Source organism: Thamnophis elegans, chromosome 1 (genome assembly GCF_009769535.1).
Source record: "Thamnophis elegans isolate rThaEle1 chromosome 1, rThaEle1.pri, whole genome shotgun sequence".
Classification (NCBI taxonomy): Eukaryota; Metazoa; Chordata; class Lepidosauria; order Squamata; family Colubridae; genus Thamnophis; species Thamnophis elegans.
The window spans coordinates 92,340,129-92,363,475 of record NC_045541.1 but is presented as its reverse complement, the minus strand read 5'-3'; the positions used below and the strand labels follow the sequence as shown (position 1 = coordinate 92,363,475).

At 38.7% G+C, this 23,347-nt stretch overlaps 2 protein-coding genes across 3 annotated transcripts in view; one reads left to right on the top strand and one right to left on the bottom strand.

The window, feature by feature from the left end:
• Positions 1-10,941, top strand: part of DNAJC24 (DnaJ heat shock protein family (Hsp40) member C24) — a 38,113-nt gene extending 27,172 nt beyond the window's left edge. Inside the window, exons 4-5 of the mRNA XM_032226390.1 lie at positions 9,658-9,726; positions 10,625-10,941. Coding sequence (XP_032082281.1) covers positions 9,658-9,726; positions 10,625-10,746 — 191 coding nt within the window. The 3' untranslated portion in view covers positions 10,747-10,941. The remainder of the gene's footprint in view (positions 1-9,657; positions 9,727-10,624) is intronic.
• Positions 10,787-23,347, bottom strand: part of IMMP1L (inner mitochondrial membrane peptidase subunit 1) — a 40,282-nt gene continuing 27,721 nt past the window's right edge. For both annotated transcript variants that reach the window (XM_032226369.1, XM_032226378.1), the window contains exons 5-6: positions 13,055-13,165; positions 10,787-11,086 (exon numbers count right to left, since the gene is read on the bottom strand). In XM_032226369.1, coding sequence (XP_032082260.1) covers positions 11,018-11,086; positions 13,055-13,165 — 180 coding nt within the window. In that variant the 3' untranslated portion in view covers positions 10,787-11,017. The remainder of the gene's footprint in view (positions 11,087-13,054; positions 13,166-23,347) is intronic.

The window sequence follows — 23,347 nt, the reverse complement described above, 5'->3', positions numbered from 1 at the left end:
TTTACAAATCAAGCACTGTCCTAGGATATATTTTTTTCACAAGGCATGTATGATGCCAGCTAGTTTTCAGCAAGCACGTTATAACCACAATTCATTTAACCAGGCAGTTCCAGCATACCTTTTTGTATATCTCTTGAAATGTAGCATTGTAAAACAGTGACAGGCTGTTGTGAAAAAGAAAGGGGGAAATATAGGTCAGATCTGTCACACATGGGCTACCATTACATGACGTGATAGGCTGTCTTTCTGCTCTGGCCTCAGGATAGGAGTCCCTCAGCCTTCCATTAGAACCTTCAATAAATGTATATCCACCCTCCATGTTAATGGGGGGAGTCAATAATAGTGTATTGCCTGTGGGGAAAACACTCAGTTGCACTCTGCAGTAACACACTCCGGTCTAGCATTGACATGTAGCTACCACCACTTTTTAGTGTGTCTGATAAAAGCTCACTGTCTCTGCAGCATGTTATTGAATTCCCTTCCATTGTACGTTTGGCACACCATCAAACCTTTTTCTCTTGCTGTTTTAACTTCCCTGCTGTGAAGGTTGCCACAATTTTATTTGAGAAACAAAGGCTTAGTCAGCGTGGCTGGCAGATACATATAATATACTGTGTAGACAAGCTTATTTTTGTTCATTAATTATTTGAAAATGTGCAATGGACAAAATAATTTTTGATTTAATCGTACGGCGTAAAGCCTAAGTGAAAATTAGGACTTATTAGGCAAAAAAATAGAACTCTGTTTTTAAGAGAAAAAAAACCTCCCTTTTGTAACAACTGATAAATTATTTCATTCAAACTTATTACATGATTACATTTGAAATTAAAATATAATGAAATATCAATAGCTAGCGTTATCCTTTCAGGCAATGTGGAGAATAAAGATTTTATTATTTATTTGGTAAAACTTTCCTGGACTTAAATGTTTAAATATTTAAAACTTATCCAAATTTATTTGATTTGGTTGAACATGGCCTCTGACATGCATTTCTTGTTGTTCTGAAAGGATTGACAGTTTTTATGCAAAGAAGTTATTTCCTAATAATTTATATGCTAGCGCTTGCTGTAGTCAGAGGAATGGCAACATATATGCCTAGGACAGGTGGCTTTTGTTTTTAGCTAAATTTGATGTATTAACTGTTCCCTTCATTGGGATGTTTCTGCCAGTAGTAGTGATTAAACTATCAGAAAGGTGGTCAACATTATCTTCAAGCTGGGATTCCTGACTTACTGCTTTCTAACTACCCAGAAAATGTGTAGTTAGAAAGCAATTATAGGAACAGAGATTGACACTGAATTTAGAAAAATAACAAGCCAATAATTCCAATTAAGATATAACACAAAACCAACTATAGAAAGCGGCTTCTTTATTTAAATCTTGCCACAATCACCAGAAACAATTGGAACACAACTCCTAAGCTTATTGAACCAAGAACAACTAATTGGACAGCATTTGTTAGCACTTTGGTTTATGAATAGACACATTTATGACAATTTCTGGCATATGTTAAGTTAGTGAGATTTATTTTATTTTTATTTCTTCAATATAGCAAAAATGTTAAAAAGCAACTGATCAAGAGTAAACACATATTTACGTTGTTTACAATATTGAATATAGGTAATTCTCAATTTACAACTGGCTGCTTAGCAAATGTTTGGAGTTATGATGCCCCCCCACCCCCATGTACTTCTACATGGCTGCCTTCCTCCAATCATGATTGCATTTTAAACACTTAGCAACCAGTCAGCATTTACAGCCATTTGCAGCATCCCATGGTCTCATGACCCCAATTTATGTTATTTTTTTTGTCAGAAACCAGTGTTTACTTCTGGGTTCGGATTTAAAAAAACACCCATTAGAGATAATGGGTTTACTTAATGACCATGTGATTCACTTAAATACTGCTGCAAAAAAATGTAAAATCAGGTCGGTCACATTATGACCCACTTAACAACAGGTATGACTTACAACTATGATTCCAGACTAAATTACATTTGGAAGTTGAGGACTACCTGCACTTAATTGTTTGGCTAAGTACATCTACGAAGCAGCAAATTAAGCTCCAAGAAACTAGTTATAGGGATTCAACTATTTCTTAGAAACAATTTAATAAAAATATACTGAAAGTCTCAGCAGGAGTTTCTAACAATTAATATAGTGTCACAGTAATTTTGTTAGTCTTATAATTCTCTAATTTGCTGCTGCTTTAAGTCACAGTTTATATACATTGCCAAAATTTTTCAGGGGATGTGTAACTCTGACTCTTAGTCATCTTTGGTTAAAATGTTGTTTCATAGATTTGTGAGGCATACATTTAAATCAAATTACTTCTAGATGTCTCTTCAGTAAAATTTAAAAGGCAAATTTAAGATTGTATAATTTCTATTAGGTTGCTTGCTTGCAATTTCTATGTATATCTAAAATCTAATTATTTCTGCTCACAAATGATCCAGATGGCCCTTTTACTACACTTAGGTTTGCTAACCTCTCTTTTCTAAAGTTTTTCATTAATTTTTAAAATGTGTTTTCATTTCAGTTTCGCCAGTGTACTAGTGTTATAACATTTTTACATGAAGACTGTCTTTTCATAGTTCTAAAGATGGGCAAATAGTTCAGATGAGCATTTTAATTACAACTTTGCTGTGATTTTAAAATGACCTTTTTGAATGCCCATGAAAACTGGCCACGGGGGCAGGAATGTTATGACTGCTACCACTGGTGAATAATGGAGCTTCAACTTGGGACTGTTAATTGTGATATTCCTTTGCATTGTTTTATTTGGTTTTGGTTTTATTTCTTGGCTTTTGATTTACATTTTTCTTTTTATCTTATCTATTTGTTGGATTGTTAACAGTTAATTGTTTTAATCAAATTTTATGATGGAAACTATACACTCCTCAGAGTTGTTAATTGGTGGCTTAAAAACCTTGCAAACTAAATAACAAATACCAATTTCATATCTCTGGTTCTTTAAGAACCCTATGAATATAAGCTAAGAGTGGTGCAAAGAGCCATGGAAAGATACATGCTCGGCATTATAAGACAAGATAGAAGACCTGCATAGGGATTAGAGAACAAATAAAAGTATACAATATCGTCAAGAGAGTAAAAGAATGGAAATGGGCTGATCACCAAACAAGAAGACCTAATGGCAGGGGAACCATGGCAGGCATACAGTGGATTCCACTTGATAATAAGCGCCCATAAAGACCAAAAACAAGATGGATTGATGACATCAGCAAGTATTGTGGGGCCAATTGGGAAAAGAAAGCTCAAGACCGTATTGGTTCGAAACATGCTGAAGAGGCCTTCATCCTGCAATGAATAGAAAATGGCTAAAATGATGATGATGGTGAATATAACCTACACCAAGTAATTCATTTTTCATCTTTCATTAAGTCTTACAATTTATCTCCTGTCACCCCTTTGCTTTTGTTCTATAGGCTAATTTGGATACATGGATATGTCCTTCATTTTTTTAAAGACTCTCAGTATCCTTCTGTAGCTGAATTTTACTGTTTCTGACATTCAGTGTCTTGGGTTCTTGCTTCAAGTATATTTATTGTCTGTTTGTCATTGTTTCATTAAGGACTGCAATAAAGACTGATCTTCTAGATATTTTGAAGCAGAAAGTCAAATTCTAATGCTGACTAATGTTTATGGGAATTGAAAGTTTATAAACATCTTTAAATGCATTCATTGTACTTTGCTTTTTGTCTATTTATTTTCCTAAACTTTATACATCTTTTTGTTCTAATAATAATAATATCTGAAAGCCATCTTCTTAAACCTTTCATGATTATCCTTATTAACTATACCGACATCCTGTTACATCTTCTCCATCTTAGATTCAAGCCAAGTTTCTGTAATACTGGCTTTGAATAATAATCATATTTTCTTGAGAAACTTTATCCTCTTTATTTTCCTTTTCACCTTCTTCTTCAATATCTTAAATACTGGGAAGCTTGGTCTTTTAAAGTCACATGTGATTGTGTTGTTGGGAACTTTTTAAATATATAATTACATATATCAAGGTAGCATAGTAAAGCATGATAATATCTTTTTAGTAAAGTGAATCAGGGCAGTAGCATTTACAATTCAATTCAAAAATACTAGGAACTATTTAGGATTATATCTAGGATAATCTCACTTTTTGATATCATATCTAATTTTTCTAAGGCTTAATCATTTTTACATATTGAAATCATAAGGACATATGTTATTCTCTTCTGTGAGAGAATTTAACATAGTCTCTGTGCATGACACTCTTAATTTGATTAATGATTTGAAGATTCCTCACAGAATTATTGAGATGGGATATGGATGATGATATGCTCAGATTCAAAATTTATTTTGTGGTCTACCATTGATACCTGGGGCGCTTTTCTGAAAGAATATGTACCAGTAAAAATGTTTATTGTATTTTCTTCAGTATTTGACATACAAAATTATTCCATTTGCAATATTCTCTTATCTTTCCCCACAGACCACATGCAATCCTTGTAAAGCTTTACTGAACTTTGCTTCTAATAGTTATTTAGCATTTATTTATAAAATTATGACTGCATTATTTTTCATCCATAGGAGAGTCCTCAGGGAAATTATTGTTTAGAAGTTAAAGAAAAATTATACAGTAGATTAGAAGTAGGAAGAGGCAGAACATAATTGTTGTATTTAAAATTATATAATAACCAATGAAGAACTAAAATATTTTTAATGCTTTCCAAAAACCTAATAAAAGATTCTGTCTTATTTCTATTGGAGGAAAACATCTCAGCTATTAGGATAACACAGAAAAGTATTCAAAGAAAATCTTAAATTAAGGGCAATTCCATGTGGAAGGCGGCATATTTTTAGGTATTTCATTTAGGTTTTATTGTCAAGAATTATTATCCAACAAAAAATAGTTGTATAAGCTGCTATCTCATTCATCTTCTAAGAAAGTCTATTAAGTGTGCGTAATAAAGTACTGTAAGATTGCGAATAAAATATTCAGAAAGTGTTCTAACATGTTGTTAGAATATGCTCATTTTTCTGAGGCCCAAAATATAGCAGTTCAGTTATATTTTGTTATAAATATTATTCAGTTTTATTTTGAGATGACAGATTTGGGCTTGAAGCAGGACAATTTCTGTAATCAAAACATTTTTATAACTACAATATAGTTATAAAGATGCACACTTAAAGCAGAGGTTTAGCCTCATTTACTCTAGGCACTTTTAACCCATGCTGGTCTTCTAATTTACCTTAACCTTAACCCATGTCCTTTAATTCTAATGATTTTGGTACTGTTTCCTTATTATATATTCTTAATCTACACTCTTGGCGGCAATGCAATGGCTCAGTGGTTTACGACCCTGGGCTTGTCCGCTAGAAAACCGAAAACCCAGGTTCATGACCTAAGTGCTGTGCAACAGGGTGAGCTCTCATTACTCACCCCAGCTCCTGCCAACCTAGCAGTTCCAAAACATGCAAATGTGAGTAGATAAATTGGTACCACTTTTCCATATTTTCATGCTAGCCAAATATAATGGAAGCATCTCTTAGACAACGCAGGTTCCCCTGGCTGATAATCGGACATAAGCATTCCCCCCTTAAGTCAATCGTGACTGCATGGGTGAAACCTTTAAACCTTATTGCTTACTCTTATCGTGTAATCTGCACTATATTCCATAATATACAGTGGGTTTCCTATTCTGTTCTGTTCTTGTATTGTTTTGTTTTGTTTTTGCCCTTCCTAGCCAACTTCAGAGTCTCAGTCAGAGGTGGGTTGCTCCAGGTTTGGCCCGGATCGGGCAAACCTGTAATGGCAGTGGGGGGGGGCTCCGCCCACCTGCCAAAACGCTTCTGCGTATGCGTCAGGGGTGGGTTTCAACCGGTTCGCGGCGGTCCCTGCGAACCGGTTGGTCGGCGAACCCGGAAGTAAGTAACTTCCGGGAACGGCGAAGGGCCCACCCGGCCGCCCGCGCTCCTTACCCGGTTTTGACGAGTTCTGCGCTTCCACGCATGCGCAGGATGCATACAGTGCCTGCGCGATCCTCCAGGAGCAGCTGGAGCATCGCACAGACGCTAGTACGCACGCGCGCGCCGCACACGTACACGAGGATGCCGCCGGACCCGTTCCAACCGAACTGGTTGGAACGGGGCGAGAAACCCTCCCATGGTATGCGGAGAAGTGGCACACGCACAAGTGAACTGGTAGCACCGGGATTTGCACTCCACTTCTGGTCTCAGTTACTTGTGTGCCAGGAGAAAGAATGTGCAGTTTGATATCACAAATCTGTTATTTGGACATTGGAGATTCTGACAATTCCCTTTCCCCTGCTGCTCCTGTTATTCTAGCCTTGTTTTTATGTCCTTGGAGTTCCTAACGTTGCCAGCACAATGGATACTTGTGGCTAGTGCTTTGGGCTTCTAATATGAATACTAGTGCTCTGGATTGCTTTGTAAGGTCTCTGGTGTATTCTGACAATTCACTGTGCTCTTCTGTGCTCTCCAACTGCCTGCAATCTGGGCTTCTTCATTGTGAGCACACTGGACTGCTCTCCTTTGTTAATGTTCTGGATTGTTTGACAGGGCCTTTGCCAATATATTCTGTGGTAGTCCACTACTGTTTACATTCCCTGCTAGGAACATCACCTTATTTCAGTTACTAGTGTACTTATGATGTGGCCTCATTTAATGTTTTTTCCTTATGCTTCCCATCACTATTATGAACTCTCTTAACAGCTAAGCCTTGTTAAAAAAGCCAGCTTGTAATACCTTCAAGGGTGGAGCTTGTAAAGGTAGAAGATTCAGAATTCATATGTTTATGCTGTTATCACAGACACAGGACATAGTTTGCAGCCATATCTCATTTCTACTCCATCTTTTTTTTAATGATTTATTTCCTGCTATCATGAAGGAAAAATTTGGGAGTAAAGCCTAAAGAATAGGCTTTTTAGCAGTAAGTTTTGCTCTAAATGAGTATGGATGGAATCATTTATAAAAGTATAACATCTGAAAAGTTATATATCACATTAAAGAACTAATATAATTATTATAAAGAATTGATATCATTATAAAGAACAAAATTATTTGAAAAAAGAAAATACTTGCTTTAACAAGCTCCAATGAAGACATACATTGTAATATTTCCTCTTAAACTATTACTAAGGTAGATTAGTAAATTACTAAAAGATAATTGTTCTTTTTCATTTCTCTCTTTCAGTAGCAGCAAAATTTGAGATGTAAATGGGTTAACTTTGTTTTAATTGTATCTGTTGAATTTATTGAAGGTGTGCAGAATTGGTTAGGTCAGAGAGGTTTTATTGATCCAGTAATTATCTCTAACTTGTCTGATTTGTTTTAATTGCCTTCATTAAGATTAATTTAGATGGAACTTGTTCCCTGGGGATCTGTAGTGTAGATTTCAGGTAAAATTAGAATCACAATTTAAGGTTGCAAAAAGGAAGAAGAGACCATAGCCCAACTTGATACTGGTTAATCGGCCGCTAATTAATGAATTGCATGGGGGAGAAATCATGCTTTAATATTAAAGTGCTAATTAGAATTTTTTTCACTAATACATGAGGGCAGTTCAAATAAGTGTTTAATTTCACTACCAATACATTATTCATAGTTAACTATTGTGGTAGCAGATTGGATACGCCAAAATGGAGAACATCAGTATAACATTTGTTCTAGAATATTTCTTTCATATTCAGTCAGGAGGTTCATGTATGCTTTTGGTTAAATGTGACTCAATTTCTTGTGGAATGCATGTACAGTAAAACTTAATAAACCTCTAGGGTTGTTTGGCATTATGCCTTCAAATTAAATGTTCTAACTCAATTTCTTTCTTATATTGATGTGGATTCTAAGTTCAATGTAGTCCCTTTCTAATATATTTCTTATCTCTAAACTTTTAAAATTATCTTATTTGATATTCTATTAATACCTCTTATACCTTTAATATTCTATACTTAAATATTCATTAAACTTTGTAATGCATTAATATTATTCTGCATATCTTACTGAATAATTGTTATTATTTAATTTGAGAAAGCAAGGAATCCCAATTTTGTTAAACTAAACTTCACTTAAAATATGAAATTGTAATTATGTATGCAAAGCAGTGAATGATAAAGTTGCATCTTCTATGGAGACTATTATCCTGTCAGAAAACCATTATTACACAGTAAATCTCAAATAATTTGTTAATAGATTTGCCAGTGTTAATGATACTATGAGTTATCTAGCTACCATCCCATTTTTCACTTTACATTTGCATTATGTAGTGCTTTGTGTGCTGTTAATCTTAATTGTGATTATTTTATCTTATAAATATCACATACTATTATGGTATTAACCTGTTTTTTATTATATATGTCTAAACTCCATCGAAAGATGCATCTCTGTGTGTGTATGTATAGGCACACATACACCTTCAAAATACATTTGTATCTATTAGCACATAATCCTTTATGAAGCATAAGAAACATCTTGTATAAATATGAAAGATAAACTATAACCCTCTGAAGATATTTTTGAAATATTTATTCCCCTGGAAAGAACATGTTGTAGTTTAAACTTATATTGGATAAGACCAATCATTTCCACAAAGCTGTATATTTTTTCTTGAAGTGTAGTAGGCAATATGGAGATACTAATATCAGATCTTAACTTCAGAAGATCTCACATTGGATTACTTGCAGAGTAATCTGGAAACCAACAAAGCTTCTCAAATGCTAACTGCCCAGGCTCATTTCAAACACAGGATTCAGATGGGCACATTTCCAAGATGGGAAACAGACAGACAGACAGACAGAGATCCAACTATGAGAAGAAGAAAAACGTTTGTTTTTCAGCAAAACAAATGTTGATTCATTGTATGGTATTTACTTCTACGTTTTTAATGGATTATTGACCCCCCCCTTTTCTCAAATACACTTGAGAAAATATATCTTTCAATTTTGAATATGAAGGATTAACACAATTTGCAACACCAGTGTTCAGAAGTGCAGTCAGATAGATGGCTGAGCTGGCAACCAGAAAAAGATTTGTGAAGGCTCATATATCCTCTTTATAAAAAGAAGATAAACATTTGATGGGAAATGAAAAATATTAACCAAGACAATTTAATGAAACCTATCCTGTCTTTTTTAGACTTTCCTGCACACAATGGTTGAAAACATCTGACTTGCTTATGTTATATCTCAGTAGAAATATTTTTCATTAACTTTATTTTATGTAATATCTAGAATAAAAATATATTGTTCTTCCTGATAGCTAGAAGGAGAAGCATACAAATTCTAAAGTGTGCTAACATATTTCAGGAGAAAAGTAATTGAATGGAGAATGTTGAGTTAGTGTTATGTATCAAACATATGAGCAGTTCTTGGAGAAATGATTTAAAACTAAATTTGTCAGAACTGCATCCACTTCCTGGAACCATATTCTCATCCATTCTTAACCATAGAGGCTCACTTCTGTGACAGCCAGTCTCTTTCTCAGTCCAACCTACCTTACAGAGCAGTTGTGGAGAGAAGACATTGTGATTTCCCTTTTGAGCTCATGGAATAGAAAACAAAACAAATCAGTATGTTGTTGTGAGCTTATAGCCTTTATCTTACACAATGCTGTGGTAAATGATGTCTTTTTGTTTTTTCATAGAATATGAGTTAGAACAAGGATGTCCAGTGGATACTCAGGTTCCACTTGAAGATATGACCTGGAATCCCAGTAAGTTATGTGAAACCACCTCATATGTCAACTGAAATATTAATGTGTAAATGAGCACTGCTAGAATAGCAAGCAAAAAGCTGGTTGCAGAGATAACAGCTGTTTGTTTACACCCCATAAACTTGTATTCAGAATCTTGCGACCCCTGAAACTGAAGATTCTGTTTAGAAATGAAATCAATCAGGTGTTAGAAATAACATTCTTTGTGTTGTCTAGATTTCTTTTAAAAGCATCCATACCAATAACTATTACCTCATCCTGTTGTCACAAGTTCCATCAGTTAAATGTTTGTGTGGTATGAAATATTTTAAGTAATTTAGATTTACTGTTTGTAAAAAGAAACAGTTCTTGGTAATTACATCACTGCCCTTCATTATTCTTTTCTAATCCTAACAAACTGGTGCATTTTGATTGCTCTTTTTTTACTATCCCAGGTTTGATACTGTTTTGGTATATAGCAAATTGCTTTGTGTAATGATTTATTGTTTGTATGCTATTTAACTGATTTGATATGTTGGTAGTTAGAAAGTATTTCAATTAGTAGTGCAAAAAGCTTTTTGTAAATATATGCAAGTGACTAAATATACCTGTGGATTAAGTTACAGAACAGGTAGTTCATCATGTTTTTCCCCTCTAGCTATCAGGCTTTCTAGAATAACAAAAAGCTGCATCACAAAAGGCATTTACAAACTTGTCTCAACCACAACTGAAAATATGTTCTCTCTTGTGGGTATTGCCTGGTTTCATTGCGTGTGGAAATATAAAATTATGCCATAGATTATTTCTCATGCAAATTGTTTATTATTCTACGTTAAATATTTAATTCGGGTTCTGTTCAATATAAGCTTTCCAGTGATATATGAGGAATCATTGAAACTGGTTTATTTTGTTTCAACAGGTGATCACTGTTATTCTTTCACGTGCAGATGTGGTGGAAAATACATTGTTTCCAAAAATGAAGTTGAAGAAGTTTCATTAGTAAGCTGTGATACATGTTCATTAGTTATAGAAATTATTTGATGTGCCATCCAGGAAATACATCAATGCGGCTAGTATTGTAAATAGCTAGAATAGTAAAGAATAGCTCAATCTGAAATGGTTTAATTCTTGCATTCCAAATGGTTGAACGTGTGTGAAAATTCTCAGAAGAAAAGGTATGTGATGATAATTTTTAGGCTCTCTGTTTCATTAAAACTAAATTACAAATAACCTGAATCATGATACATCATTTATTGAATATAAAAATATAAATCACATTTGAAAGATTAAAAAAGATGACAAGATAAATCAATTAGCCTTTACAAATCCTGTGACTGTTGGGACTTGAACGCAGAAATCCAAAATCCGTCAAAGGCCAAAGCTGTGAAATAAAACAAACAATTACTTAATATGTTGAGCATCAGTCATCCTTTAGCTTTTCTCTGTTTCAACTGAAGTGTTAATGCAGTGAACTGAACATCTTAAACAGGCTAGTAGCACAGATTTACTCACTGTATTTTTCAGACTATAAGACACATTTCTCCCCCCTTCCCAAGTGAGTGGAAATGTCTGTGCATCCTATAGAACAAATATTGTGGCGGGGATGGTGGTGTGGGCCAATCAGCTCTTCTAGGTGGTGGGGGTTGCCGCTGCCTGTTTGCAGCGATCGGCAGCAAACGGGAAGAAGAGGCAGATTTTTTTTCTTTTTTCCTCCTCTAAAAGCTAATGTGCATCTTATAGTACAGAACATCTTATAGTCAGAAAAATACACTACATATGCTCTTCACTTAAACTACAATGTTGGGAGAATTTCTAGAATGAAATATGTTTATTTAATAAGTAAAATATTTGGAATTATCTAGAATGAATTATAGTTCCAATCTCTCCCTACTGCTTTTCTGGATACACATCATGGGAAAAATACACACTCAATGGTGATTGATCAAGATTTCAGATGATATATTAAGATTGTTTAGAAAATTAGAACGTTTATATTGGTTTAATTTTCTCACATATTTTTCTGTAAGGGCTAAATATTTTAATTGTTTAAGATGGGTCTCCAACCCCTAGTCTGTAGATCGACATAGGGCTATGGAAATCAGGCCATATGGACAAGTGAAGCCCCATCTACAGGATGCACACAGCATGCAACACCATGCCCCCTCCGATCCATGGAAAAACGTCTTTCCACGGAATTGGTCCCTGTTCCCCAAAGGCTTGAGGGTCACTGGTTTAAGATAATGTGAATATATATGACTAATTCTCGTTACTTTAAGATGTATATATGACTATTATGGAGGATTTGTTTTATTTCTGCATGCATTAAAAAATCATTGGTACTCTTTAGGCAGACCCTCATCTAAACAAAATAGGTGAATTATGAATAAATATGAGATGTGAAAGTTAGCCAGCAAACTACAATTGCATAAAAAACAATACAGATGAAATACACCCAGGCAGAGGTAGGAAGCTGAAATAATTTTTTAAAATATATCATTAAAGTCGTCTGTTTATGGGAGAATGGCATAAAACCATTTTTATAAAATGATCCATCACACTAAAAGCATGTTAGGCCTAATATTGAGGAAGAGAAGGGTGGCTTCTCTAAGGAAAAGCTTTATACTACAGCCATTTATGTTATTTGACACTGTAAACATGTAAATATTGATCTGGAAGATTTTATACTTCGATTTCTGAAAAGCTTTTAGCAAATCCCTCGCTAAGCATTTCTGAATCAACTAAGCAAACAAGGAATTAGAGTTCAGGTACTCTTAGGAATCAATAACTGGTTAAAGAAAAGCAGCAATCAGCGTAGGAATAACTGAAGAGAAGAAAAGCAGTGGAGCCGCTGAAGGTGTGGAATGAGTGGTATTTTAGTATCTGTTGTGGAAGTGAAAAAGCCTTTCAGGCAGGCCACTGGTTTTCTACATATCACATCATGCTGCAACCAAGGAAGACATTGTAATATTTGGGAAACCAAAAGGAAAGCCCCATTGTGTGAATAGTTGGGTACAAACTAGTATATTTACTACTGTTATATTTGCTGCAAAATAAAAAATGGTTCAACATGGTAGTGTTTTTATACATGAAAAGAGAAAATCAAATGAATTGTTGAGAGAGAAATTTTGTGTGTGTGTGCGTACGTGCATATTTTTATGTAGTAGATACTTAACTAATACTTTGTAAAGGCTTAAACACAATCTTGTTTAAGAAGATCGTGTTCTTTGTAACATTTTAACACCCTGGTCCCTGTGTTTCACTAGCTAATGAACATGTCTCATTGTCATAGCTTAAGCCCAAAGACTATAACAACTGTTAAATTAACACATTTTAGATTGCAGGAATATACCTTAAAGCAAATTCGTCCTCTTATCAATCCATATGGAACAGGACCATAACACCTGGAATCTGTAGAATTCGTGAGATTATCACCTTCTAACCAAACATGTCCTTTAGGTACCTGAGAAATATTAAAATTAAAGAACAAATATGTAGGTGAAAAGCAGTGCAATTAATACAGCCTAGTTTCATACAATTGCAGCAAATACATAATTTTACACTTTTAGATTCAGGGGGAGGAAATCTAATATACTCTGTCATAGGCTCCCCAAAACACTGCAACACTGACAAAAATCTCCAAATGGAAATGTTAGGTTGGATCGGTGTGACATTCATTTATTTAATAGACTTTAAAAGAGTTAATTTAGGATGTTGACTGAAAATCTTGCTCTACTGTCACAGTAATATAAGCAGGGCAGCCACACACTCATCAAACTCCTGAGGCCAGCACTAAGGCTTACACCAGTCAGTAAGCTTCTGATGAACTAAATGGTAATTGATTGTGACATCAATTACAAATAATCTCATCATTTTATCAGAGAGGACTTGTCAAAGTTCTAATTAATATCACAGTTCATTCTATGTCCAGGCAGGATTCACAACACATAATATTGTATTAATGACCATCACAAACCAGCAAGTCCCTCCTTATAATTTAAAAATTAATAATGGTGACCTTACAATGTGACAGAAGCCTTTTAATATGGACCGCATTATGAACAACATGCTAGGGATTCAGCCATAAAGAAATTGCTTTATATCAATCATAGTACAACAGCTATAGTAAATAGAACAGTTCCTGGACTTATATATACTGAAAAACTCAAAGGCTATTAAAACTAATATGAAGTTAAATATTTTAGAATTTGGAGATGAATTAAAATGAAGGAAAATAAAAAAAATACAAATGATTCCTTCTTGTCCCAGAGGGCAGGACCAAAATAAAAGGAAGAGGTGAAACATGCAAAATGAGAAGAACTGGACTGAACAAGGGAAAAAATGGAAAATTTGGTGGGGGTAGAACAGCTAAATGGTTTGACCCTGGAGAAAACAAGCACTAGCAGCTAGTTGGTTGGAAGATGGCAAGTCAAGGCAGAGTGAGGAGTGGTTGAGTGTGGTAGACAGAACGAGAGACAAAAAGAGGTGACAAGAGTAGCTCTTCTGAAATGGTGAAAGGGGACACAAATCCAAACTCCATTTATTCTCTAAACAGGAATGCATCTATTAGTGCTTTGAGATATGGATTCCAGGTATTTTACTATCCCTACACATTTCTCAAAAGCAAGAGAGAAATATGAATAACAACTTAATAGACCTAAATGTGCTTCCAGATGGGAGTATATTTAAGAACTGACTCCCTGCATCCTTCTTGGAGAAAAATGCCAACTCCAACTTCATCCACAATTTTCCCACGGGAAAGACATCCTCCCTAATATTTTATCTACCATTACCTTAAAAAATGAAACAGTTTACAGAAGTCTAGAAAATAAAGTATCTTCAAACACTATCAATTAGCTGGAGGTCTTACTAACACATTCCTAATAGCATGAAGAACCTCCGTAAAAAATGCCAGATGATGTCTGTGAAAAGGGGAGGGGCTTATACTTACAAAGGCATTAGAAAATCATGAACATGAACACAAATACAATTTCCAACATAACCAGAGTATTAAACATGTTGGGAAAATCTCAGAATCTGACAATCAGCCCCTAAGAATTAAATGCCTAATGGATAGCATTAGGACAATAATGGACAGGGATAAAGGATTGGCTCAGTTTTGGAGCTAACAGAACAGCCAGACTCAAAATTATTTTATTAAATTTTACAAAATATTGTAAAATATATTACTACAAACAGAAAAATATAAAAAGGTGCAAAGAGATAGAAACTATATGAACGATCCACCTTCACCCTCCAGAAAAGGTAACGCCGTCTCTAATATTTCAATTTAAAAACACCTTCCTTTATTAGTAATCAAATGGTAAAAAAGCATCTTTTAATACTAATCAACAAAAGTTTATTGAGAGCTACCAGAAATAGTAAGATACATATTTTAACCTTCAAAGAAATCCATTTTATAATCCAATCACTTACTTTAAGAAATAAAATAAATCTCTTCCCACTTATAAACAAATCTTTAAGGTCTTGTCATTCGGTCCTGGTCCAAAAGCAATCTTATTAATAGCTATCAGAAACCACAATGTACATATTTTAATACCCATCAAATTTCACTTTATAGTCCTGCTTAATTTTAAAAAGCTTGATATTTAATCCTGTCAAATAAAATTTTATATGTTGATTTCTTGTCATTTTCTCTTTGTCTCCTTTTAGGATCATTTTCAGTAGTTTAACCCATCCTTTTTGTAAATTCAAGATTTAAAAAACTTTCCAAATCATTATCTTATGTGTATATCCCCTTTAATTATTAAGACATTGTAAATCCATTATGTCCTCTTTTTCGTGTCACTTTTGTAATATGGCTTTTTTAAAAGTTTAGATCCACACTCAAATCAGACTTTTTATTTAATAGAATTTGTTGTTCTTTTATATCTTCTATTATAGTATCAAACAAGTAATTTCTGAGTGCATTGTTCCTAAATAGCCTTAATTTCTTCTATAGTCAAATAATATTGCTCCATTGTATTACTGGATTGCTTCTCATTTAATTACACTTAATTCTCCCTGATTCCCTCAAGTCAACTTTCGAAGTCCCTTGTAACCATCTGTTTATTTTCCATCAACACAAATTTCTCACAGGATTACTTATATTAATTTAAAAGTCAGGTCTTTATACATCCATTTATAAATTTTTAAATACCTCATAGGAAATATTCATTTCAAGTCTACCTTAACTTTCCAAAATCCACATTATAGTCCCTCTTTTGCTGTTTTCCAAAAATTAAAGCTTTTTAATTTTTAGATTTATATGGAGCTTCTTTTGTCCAAGGCAGAATGAGATTTCCCCAGTGTAATAAAATCCTGACTTGAGAAGATTCTTAATTTCTAATGAATCAATAATAAGCAACTTCCTAGGTTAGTTATGAGAGGAAATGGGCAAATTCAGTGTCTGTTTGAAAGTGCCAAATCACAGTTTAGACAAGCTGTCTCCCCCTCCGCAGAACTCTGACGATTGCTATTTTACAATCTCTTCGGAAGAGGATTCAGTATGGAACAAATTTGTAGGTGAGCCTTGATCTCTCCTTGATCCGGAGAAGAGTTCTGAGGAGCCACTCCTTTCATTAGTTCCTCTATACAATCCCTACGATGGTAGCAATCACCCGCTATCTTGAAGGGCAGCTTCTTCAGGGAGCCTGATCACCTGACCATCACGACTGATGCCAACCTATTTCGCTGGGATGCCCAACTGCACAACCAAATAGTGCAAGGCAGGTGGTCTGCCGAGGACTTAACACACAGTATCAACTGGCTGGAACTGAAAGCTGCACGTCTTGTTCTTCTCCACTTCAGGAAGGAAATACAGGGCGGCACGTAATGATCCTTATGGACAATATATCGACAAAGGTGCATATCAACTGCCAAGGGAGCACCCTGATGGCAAAGGTGGAGACTCTGGGAAGGTGGATGGAGAAACACATTGATTCCCTTCGAGTGGAACACATTTCCGGGGTGAGCAATGTATAGGTACACCATCGATCATTCAAAGTGGCGCCTGCACCCGGACCTCTTTTACCAACTGTCCCAGAGATTCAGCCGCCCAGCAGTTGACCTATTTGCTAGCCTGGAGAACACGCACCTTCCCAGTTTTTTTTCCAAATTCCACTCTCCTCAAGTGGAGGGGGTCAATACCCTCCATTGTCACTGGCCTCCTGTACGCCTTTCCACCACTGCCTCTCATCCCCAGCGTGATCTGGAAGTTCCTAGTGGCTCCTTTTTGGCCTGGTTCACAGATCTCGTCAGCCTCTCCATTGCCCAGCCCTGGCGCATTCCCCAAAATGAAGTCTCTCTCAGTCAGGAGGCTTTCCACCACCCGGAGCCTCAGTGGCTCCAGATGGCTGTCTGGCACTTGAAAGGGACCTCCTAAAGAGGGAGAGGCTCTCATCCACACCATTCAAGCCTCCAGATGTGTTTCCACCTTCAGAATCTACGACTCCACCTGGTCAGCCTTTTCCAGGTGGTACTCCAAGAACCATATCGAACCTGTCACGGCTTCAATTCTGTAGGCATTGGACTTCTTACAAGAGGGTCTTGATCAGGGATTGTCTCCCAATGCTCTTCAGCACCAGGTGACAGTGTTATCCACGATTTTGGCCCCTGACAACCACTTACCTCTTGGGCGGTACCCCAGGGTCTGCAGCTTCCTAAAAGGAGCCGTAAATCTGCGACCCCGTCATCCATCGGTATCTGACTTGAGAGCCGGCAGTAGTTTTGCGGGCTCTCAACTGTGCTCCATTTGAGCCACTATGATCTTCCAGCATCAGACATCTGACTCTTAAAACCACCTTTCTCATAGCCATCACGTCTGCCAGGAGAATTTCGGAGTTGGTGGCGCTATCAGTCAGGAAGGATTTATGCATCATTCACCCTGACAGGGTCATTCTCTGTTTGGACCCTTCCTTTATCCCTAAAATCAACTCCTGGTTCCACAGGGCCCAGGAGGTCATCCTACCGGACTTCTGTCTGAAGCCCAACCATCCCAGGGAGTGACACTGGCACACGCTTGACATTCAGAGAGCTCTGTGGAGATACATTAAAAGGACTGCCTTGTTCAGGCATTATGAGTCGTTCTTCATCTCCTTTCAGCCGGCATCTATGGGCCGTAAGGTCACTCCTTCAACCATCGGACGCTGGTTGCGCGCTTGTATCACCCAAGACACATCACATCACACTCCACCAGGAGCGCTGCAACCACGGCCACCTGGAGAGGAGATCTGCAGAGCGTTACTGGGGCATCGCCTTCTCCTTTTGTAAAAAAATATAAACTGGACAAGTCCGCCTCAGCGGGAGCATCGTTTGAGAGACGAGTTCTTCAAGGGTCTCTTCTAGCGGAGAGACCCTTGATTCCCACCTTAGTGACATTTATAGAGTATAGAGTATAGAAGTTTATTTGTATGCCGCCCTTTTCCCTGGGGGGACTCAGGGCGGCTCACAACCCAAAAGGGAGGGGGAGACAAACTTTTAACATAAAGATAATACATAATTAAAAACACAACATTCATACCATTCGGGCGGGTTACAGTCTTAGCCCCAGGCCTGACGGCCAGATTCTGAGGGCTGTGCGGAAGGTCTGGAGGGTGGTGAGGGTACGAATCTCCATGGGGAGATCATTCCATAGGGTCGGAGCTACCACCGAGAAGGCTCTCCTCCGTGTAGTTGCCAGTCGGCATTGACCGGCAGATGGAACTCGGAGGAGGCCTAATCGATGAGATCTAATAGGTCGCGTGGAGGTAATTGGCAGTAGGCGGTCTCTCAAGTACCCAGGCCCACTACCATGGAGAGATTTATAGGTGATAAGTAGCACCTTGAAGCGCACCCGGAGATCGACAGGCAGCCAGTGCAGCTCACGGAGGATAGGTGTTACGTGGGTGAAGCGAGGTGCACCCACAATCGCTCGCGCGGCCGCATTCTGGACTAGCTGAAGTCGCCAAATACTCTTCAAGGGCAGCCCCATGTAGAGCACATTGCAGTACTCCAGCCTAGAGGTCACAAGGGCACGAGTGACTGTTGTGAGAGCCTCCCGGTTCAGGTAGGGGCGCAACTGGTGCACCAGGCGAACCTGGGCAAATGCCCCCCTGGTCACAGCTGACAAATGGTGTTCGAAAGTCAGCTGTGGATCCAGGAGGACTCCCAAGTTGCAGACCCTGTCTGAGGGGTATAATGTTTGACCCCCCAGCCTGAGAGGTGGAATGCTTGCCGAATTGGTGGGAGGGAAACACAACAGCCACTCGGCCTTATCTGGGTTGAGCATGAGTTTGTTAGCCCTCATCCAGTCCCTAACAGCTTCAAGTCCCTGGTTCATCACGTCCACCGCTTCATTGAGTTGGCACGGGGCGGACAGATACAGCTGAGTATCGTCCGCATACTGGTGGTATTTTATCCCGTGCCGCCGAATGATCTCGCCCAGCGGTTTCATGTAGATGTTAAAAAGTAGGGGGGACAAGACCGAACCCTGCGGCACCCCATATCTTAGGGGCCTAAGGGTCGATCTCTGCCCTCCAACTAACACCGACTGCGACCTGTCCGAGAGGTAAGAGGAGAACCACTGCAAAACAGTGCCTCCCACCCCCACCTCCCGCTTTGGTATGTCCCATGCTTGGACTGTCCAAGCAGCACACAGAAGTAATGTTGGCTTACTTGAACGGTCTCCTCTGTGCACTGTGGGAGAGTCCAACCCCACCCTGGGGTCTCTCACCAGCTCGAAACACCATCTTGAAACGCCTTCTGTACGTGCAAAACGACACCATGGTTGAGACATTTTCTGGATGTGAACGATGTCACCCATGTTGCACAGCTTCACAGGGCCATGCCTTCATTGAAAAAACTGAATCCAGTATGGAACCAAAGGCGTGGCTAAAGAATTTCCAATTCAGTCCTGGGCAGAATTTAACCCATGCTTGGACTCTCCCACAGTGCACAGAAAAGACCGTTCAGGTAAGCCAACGCTCCTTCTCAACCATAATGCAATTTTCAGACTCTTAGCTTTAGAGATAGCCACAGGATGATAGTGCACCTCTCCTCCAGAATGAAAACCAGTCCTGTGAGCTGAGACTGAATTGAAAAACTGGGGACTGTTACCAAGGAGGCGGGTCTTCAGAATTTCAATTCAGTCGAGCTAGCAGACTAGAATAACCCATCCTGGACTCTCCCGTCGATACCATGGAGAATAGCAACGGAATTGAATAAATATAAACAAAATACAATGTACATATTATTCAATCACATGCATATATAAAATGTGTATGTATTTTATTTATGCTGTTCTAAAGATTGGGATTAGTGCACAACAAAGGAATGTAAAACAACAAAAGTATTCCAAAATTTATTTAATGTCTGAACACTGCTATTCAGAGTATAATATGTAAATATAGTTTAATTTAGAGTACATCATATTAGCTATTTGAACTTTTGATGTATGTTTTAACATCAACTAAATACTTTTCAATCCTATGTCTGCAAATGTTTTTAAAACCTAGTTTAAACTTATATAAATTACATTATATATTAAAAACTAAATAGTCATATTTTATAGAAAAGTTATATATAGAACAAGAAACATTTTAAGACTTGGGAATGAACTTCATCAAATGAATGTTAAATAGGTGAATCTATTAAAAAAGATGGGACCACTCTACCATGTTTCTCCAAAAATAAGACAGGGTCTTCTTTTCTTTTGACTCCTGACTTGGCCTTATTTTCAGGGAGGTCTTATTATTTTTGAGCTGCTGGAGGCGGCGAATGGATGCTGCTGTGTTGCAATATTTTCGGCTTATTTTCAGGATGGCTTACTTTAGCGCATGAGCTCAAAAGCCCGATTGGGCTTATTATCCAGGGAGGTCTTATTTTGGGGAAAACAGGGTATTAAAGAAAAAATAAACCCATGATTGGAAGGAAGAGGTTAAAACGAGATTTAAAAGAACAGATTTGTGTTAAGAGTATACAGTAACTGATCATCAGTAAAATGTTCCTTTATATTTATTTACAACCAATTTCATTGTATTTAAGTATAATATTTATAAAATGAACAACATGCTACTCATGTATTCTACATTTTTCCTTCAACCCTGTCCACTCAAATAATGTTTTACACAAGGTTCTATGTATTAAATCTAGCCATTGTCAACAAAGTGCCAAGTTTTACATGTCACTACCCAGAAACTATATTTGGAAACCGTCCAATAATTAATTATAGCAACCAGCAGATGAATCTTTAATTTTTTGTATAGTTTCTGATATATGAAAGAATGACTACAACTACCGTATTTTTTGGAGTATGACTTTTTCCCCAAAAAAGAGGGTGAAAATCTGGGTGTGTCTTATACTCCGAATGTAGCTCCACCCATCCACTCCACGCTTCACATTTTCGGGTGGTTCCATGTGGCAGGGATCCTCACTTTACATGGAGCCTGATTCCTGAAGCGGCCCGGGGAATTGCATTCAAAGCCTTTTCAATTAAAGCGTTTTTGGGCTGTAGCGTCATGATCCTGTCCCCGAATCCAAAAAGGATATGTGCAGAGGCCAAAAAAATGCATCATTTTTCAGGTGGCAGGTGGTTCCAGCATGCGCTGCCACCTGAAAATGCTTTCCTTCCCAGTTCCCTGTGCACATCGCAGAGTCATGCACCCACCTCCTCCTCCTCTACAGACTTTCCTTCTGCTTTCTCCTGGCCAGAACCGTCAGCCGAGGGTGGCAGGAATAAAAGTGAGAGGGCAGTGCGGTTGGGCAAGGGCACAGGAGCTGGGCGCAAACACAGGACAGGCAGATCAGAGGCAGCTGGCTGATTGCTGGCTTGCCAGCTTGGCTGCTGGCCACCCGTAGTGCGCAGGCAGCAAAGGAAACCCGTGTCGTGGCCTCCACTGCCTCCTGCCTACGTGCATTGAGGAGGCCGAGCAGCAGCAGCAGCGAGGAAAGCACAGATCTCCTGAACTGCAGGAAGCGGTTGCCAACGATGCCCTCAGGGCGAAGACATTGCAAGCTGGGAGGCCTTCGCCCCCTCAGGAGCCGCCAAGCGCTCGCTGCCCCTCGGACACCTGTCAAGCCTCCTCCTACTGTGGACTTGCATTCTTTTTTCAGCTGGCCAGATCTGTAGCCTGAAACGGATCTGGCCAGCTGAAAAGAGAATGCGAGTCTGCGGAGGACGAAAGAGCTGCGCGCCCTTATCTACCTTCTTTCTACCACTTTAAGGGAGTCTGTGTGCAGAGATCAAGCAGGGGCAGCCAAAGTATCCCAGCTTGGTTTTACGGGATGACCCAAAGTGCGGAAAGATGGCCTGGAGACCAGGGACTTCTCCCAAAGACCTCGCCACATGCATCTTTCAGGCCCTTCCTCTGCTCTGGTCCCCGGAGAAAGCAGCAATGCCGGCATGGGCCCTACTCCGACTAGCGAGCCCCAAGCCCGATTCTCCTCCCTGAAGGCTATGGTCACCTGGGAGGACTCGCTAACTTGGCGCACCCATTCAGGCACTGCAGGCCCAAAGTGAGCTCAGCAGCGCGCGGCCTGGGTGCTGGTCCTGCCTGCCGGGAATGAGGCACAGCGGAACTCAGCCATCAATGTGGGGCTGGGAGAGTCCCAGGCAGCCACTTCTTTGAGTACACTGCCCACACCCCTAAGTGTTGCTGCCAGTGACCACGGTTTCCTGAGAAGTTTTTCTTTACTGTGCATGATGTTTCCCTGCACAGAGCGGTCAAGAGAGAGAAGCGGTGGAGTTGCCAGACTCGAGTAAGATGCACGCCCCACCCTGTCCCATCTGCTGCCCCTTCTGCAACCCCCAAATTGTGCCCAAACATCTTACTCGAGTCTGGTAGCTCCACCACTTCTCTATCTTGGCTGTTCTGTGCAGGGAAACATCTTGCTGCTGCTGCTGCTGCTGCTCGGCCTCCTCAAGGCATGTAGGCAGGAGGCAGCAGCAGCAAGGACATGGGTTTCCTTTGCTGCCTGTGCACTCCAGGTGGCCAGCAGCTGAGGGGGCAAGTGGCTGACTGCCTCTGATCTGCCTGCCCTGTGTCTGTGCCTGGCTCCTGCACCCTTGCCTGTGGCTCTGCAATGTGCACTGGGGAACTGGGAAGGAAAGCATTCTCAGGTGGCAGCGAGGGCTGGAACCGCCTGCCACCTGAAACACTATGTACTTTTTTGGCCTCTACACGCACCCTTTTTGGAATTGGGGAAGGGATCGTGGGGCTACTGCCCAAAACCGCTTTCGTTGAAAAGGCTTTCATCAGTTCCCCAGGCTGCTTCAGGAATCAGGCTCCAACCAAGGCAGCAAAGATGTTAGCCAGATGAATAATAATGGATGTTGCTGGGAAAGAGGCAGAAAGATTTTTTTCCTGATTTCCTCCCCCAAAATTAAGGTGCATCTTATACTCTGGTGCGCCTTATACTCCGAAAAATATGGTAAATCTGCCAACTACTTGATTGATTTTGGATGGCTACAGTGTTTCCAATTCCCATCCAATGATCAGCTTATTATTTCATGCCCATTTACTTTTCTAAAAAGTTCAAAGCTAATGAGTAATTAGATGATCATAACTGAAAAAGGTGAACGTTATATATAACTCAAGAGACTGGAAAATGTAAAAGTTAAACATCTGTCATATTAAGAAACCAGGACATAAAGATTGAACTATTAATA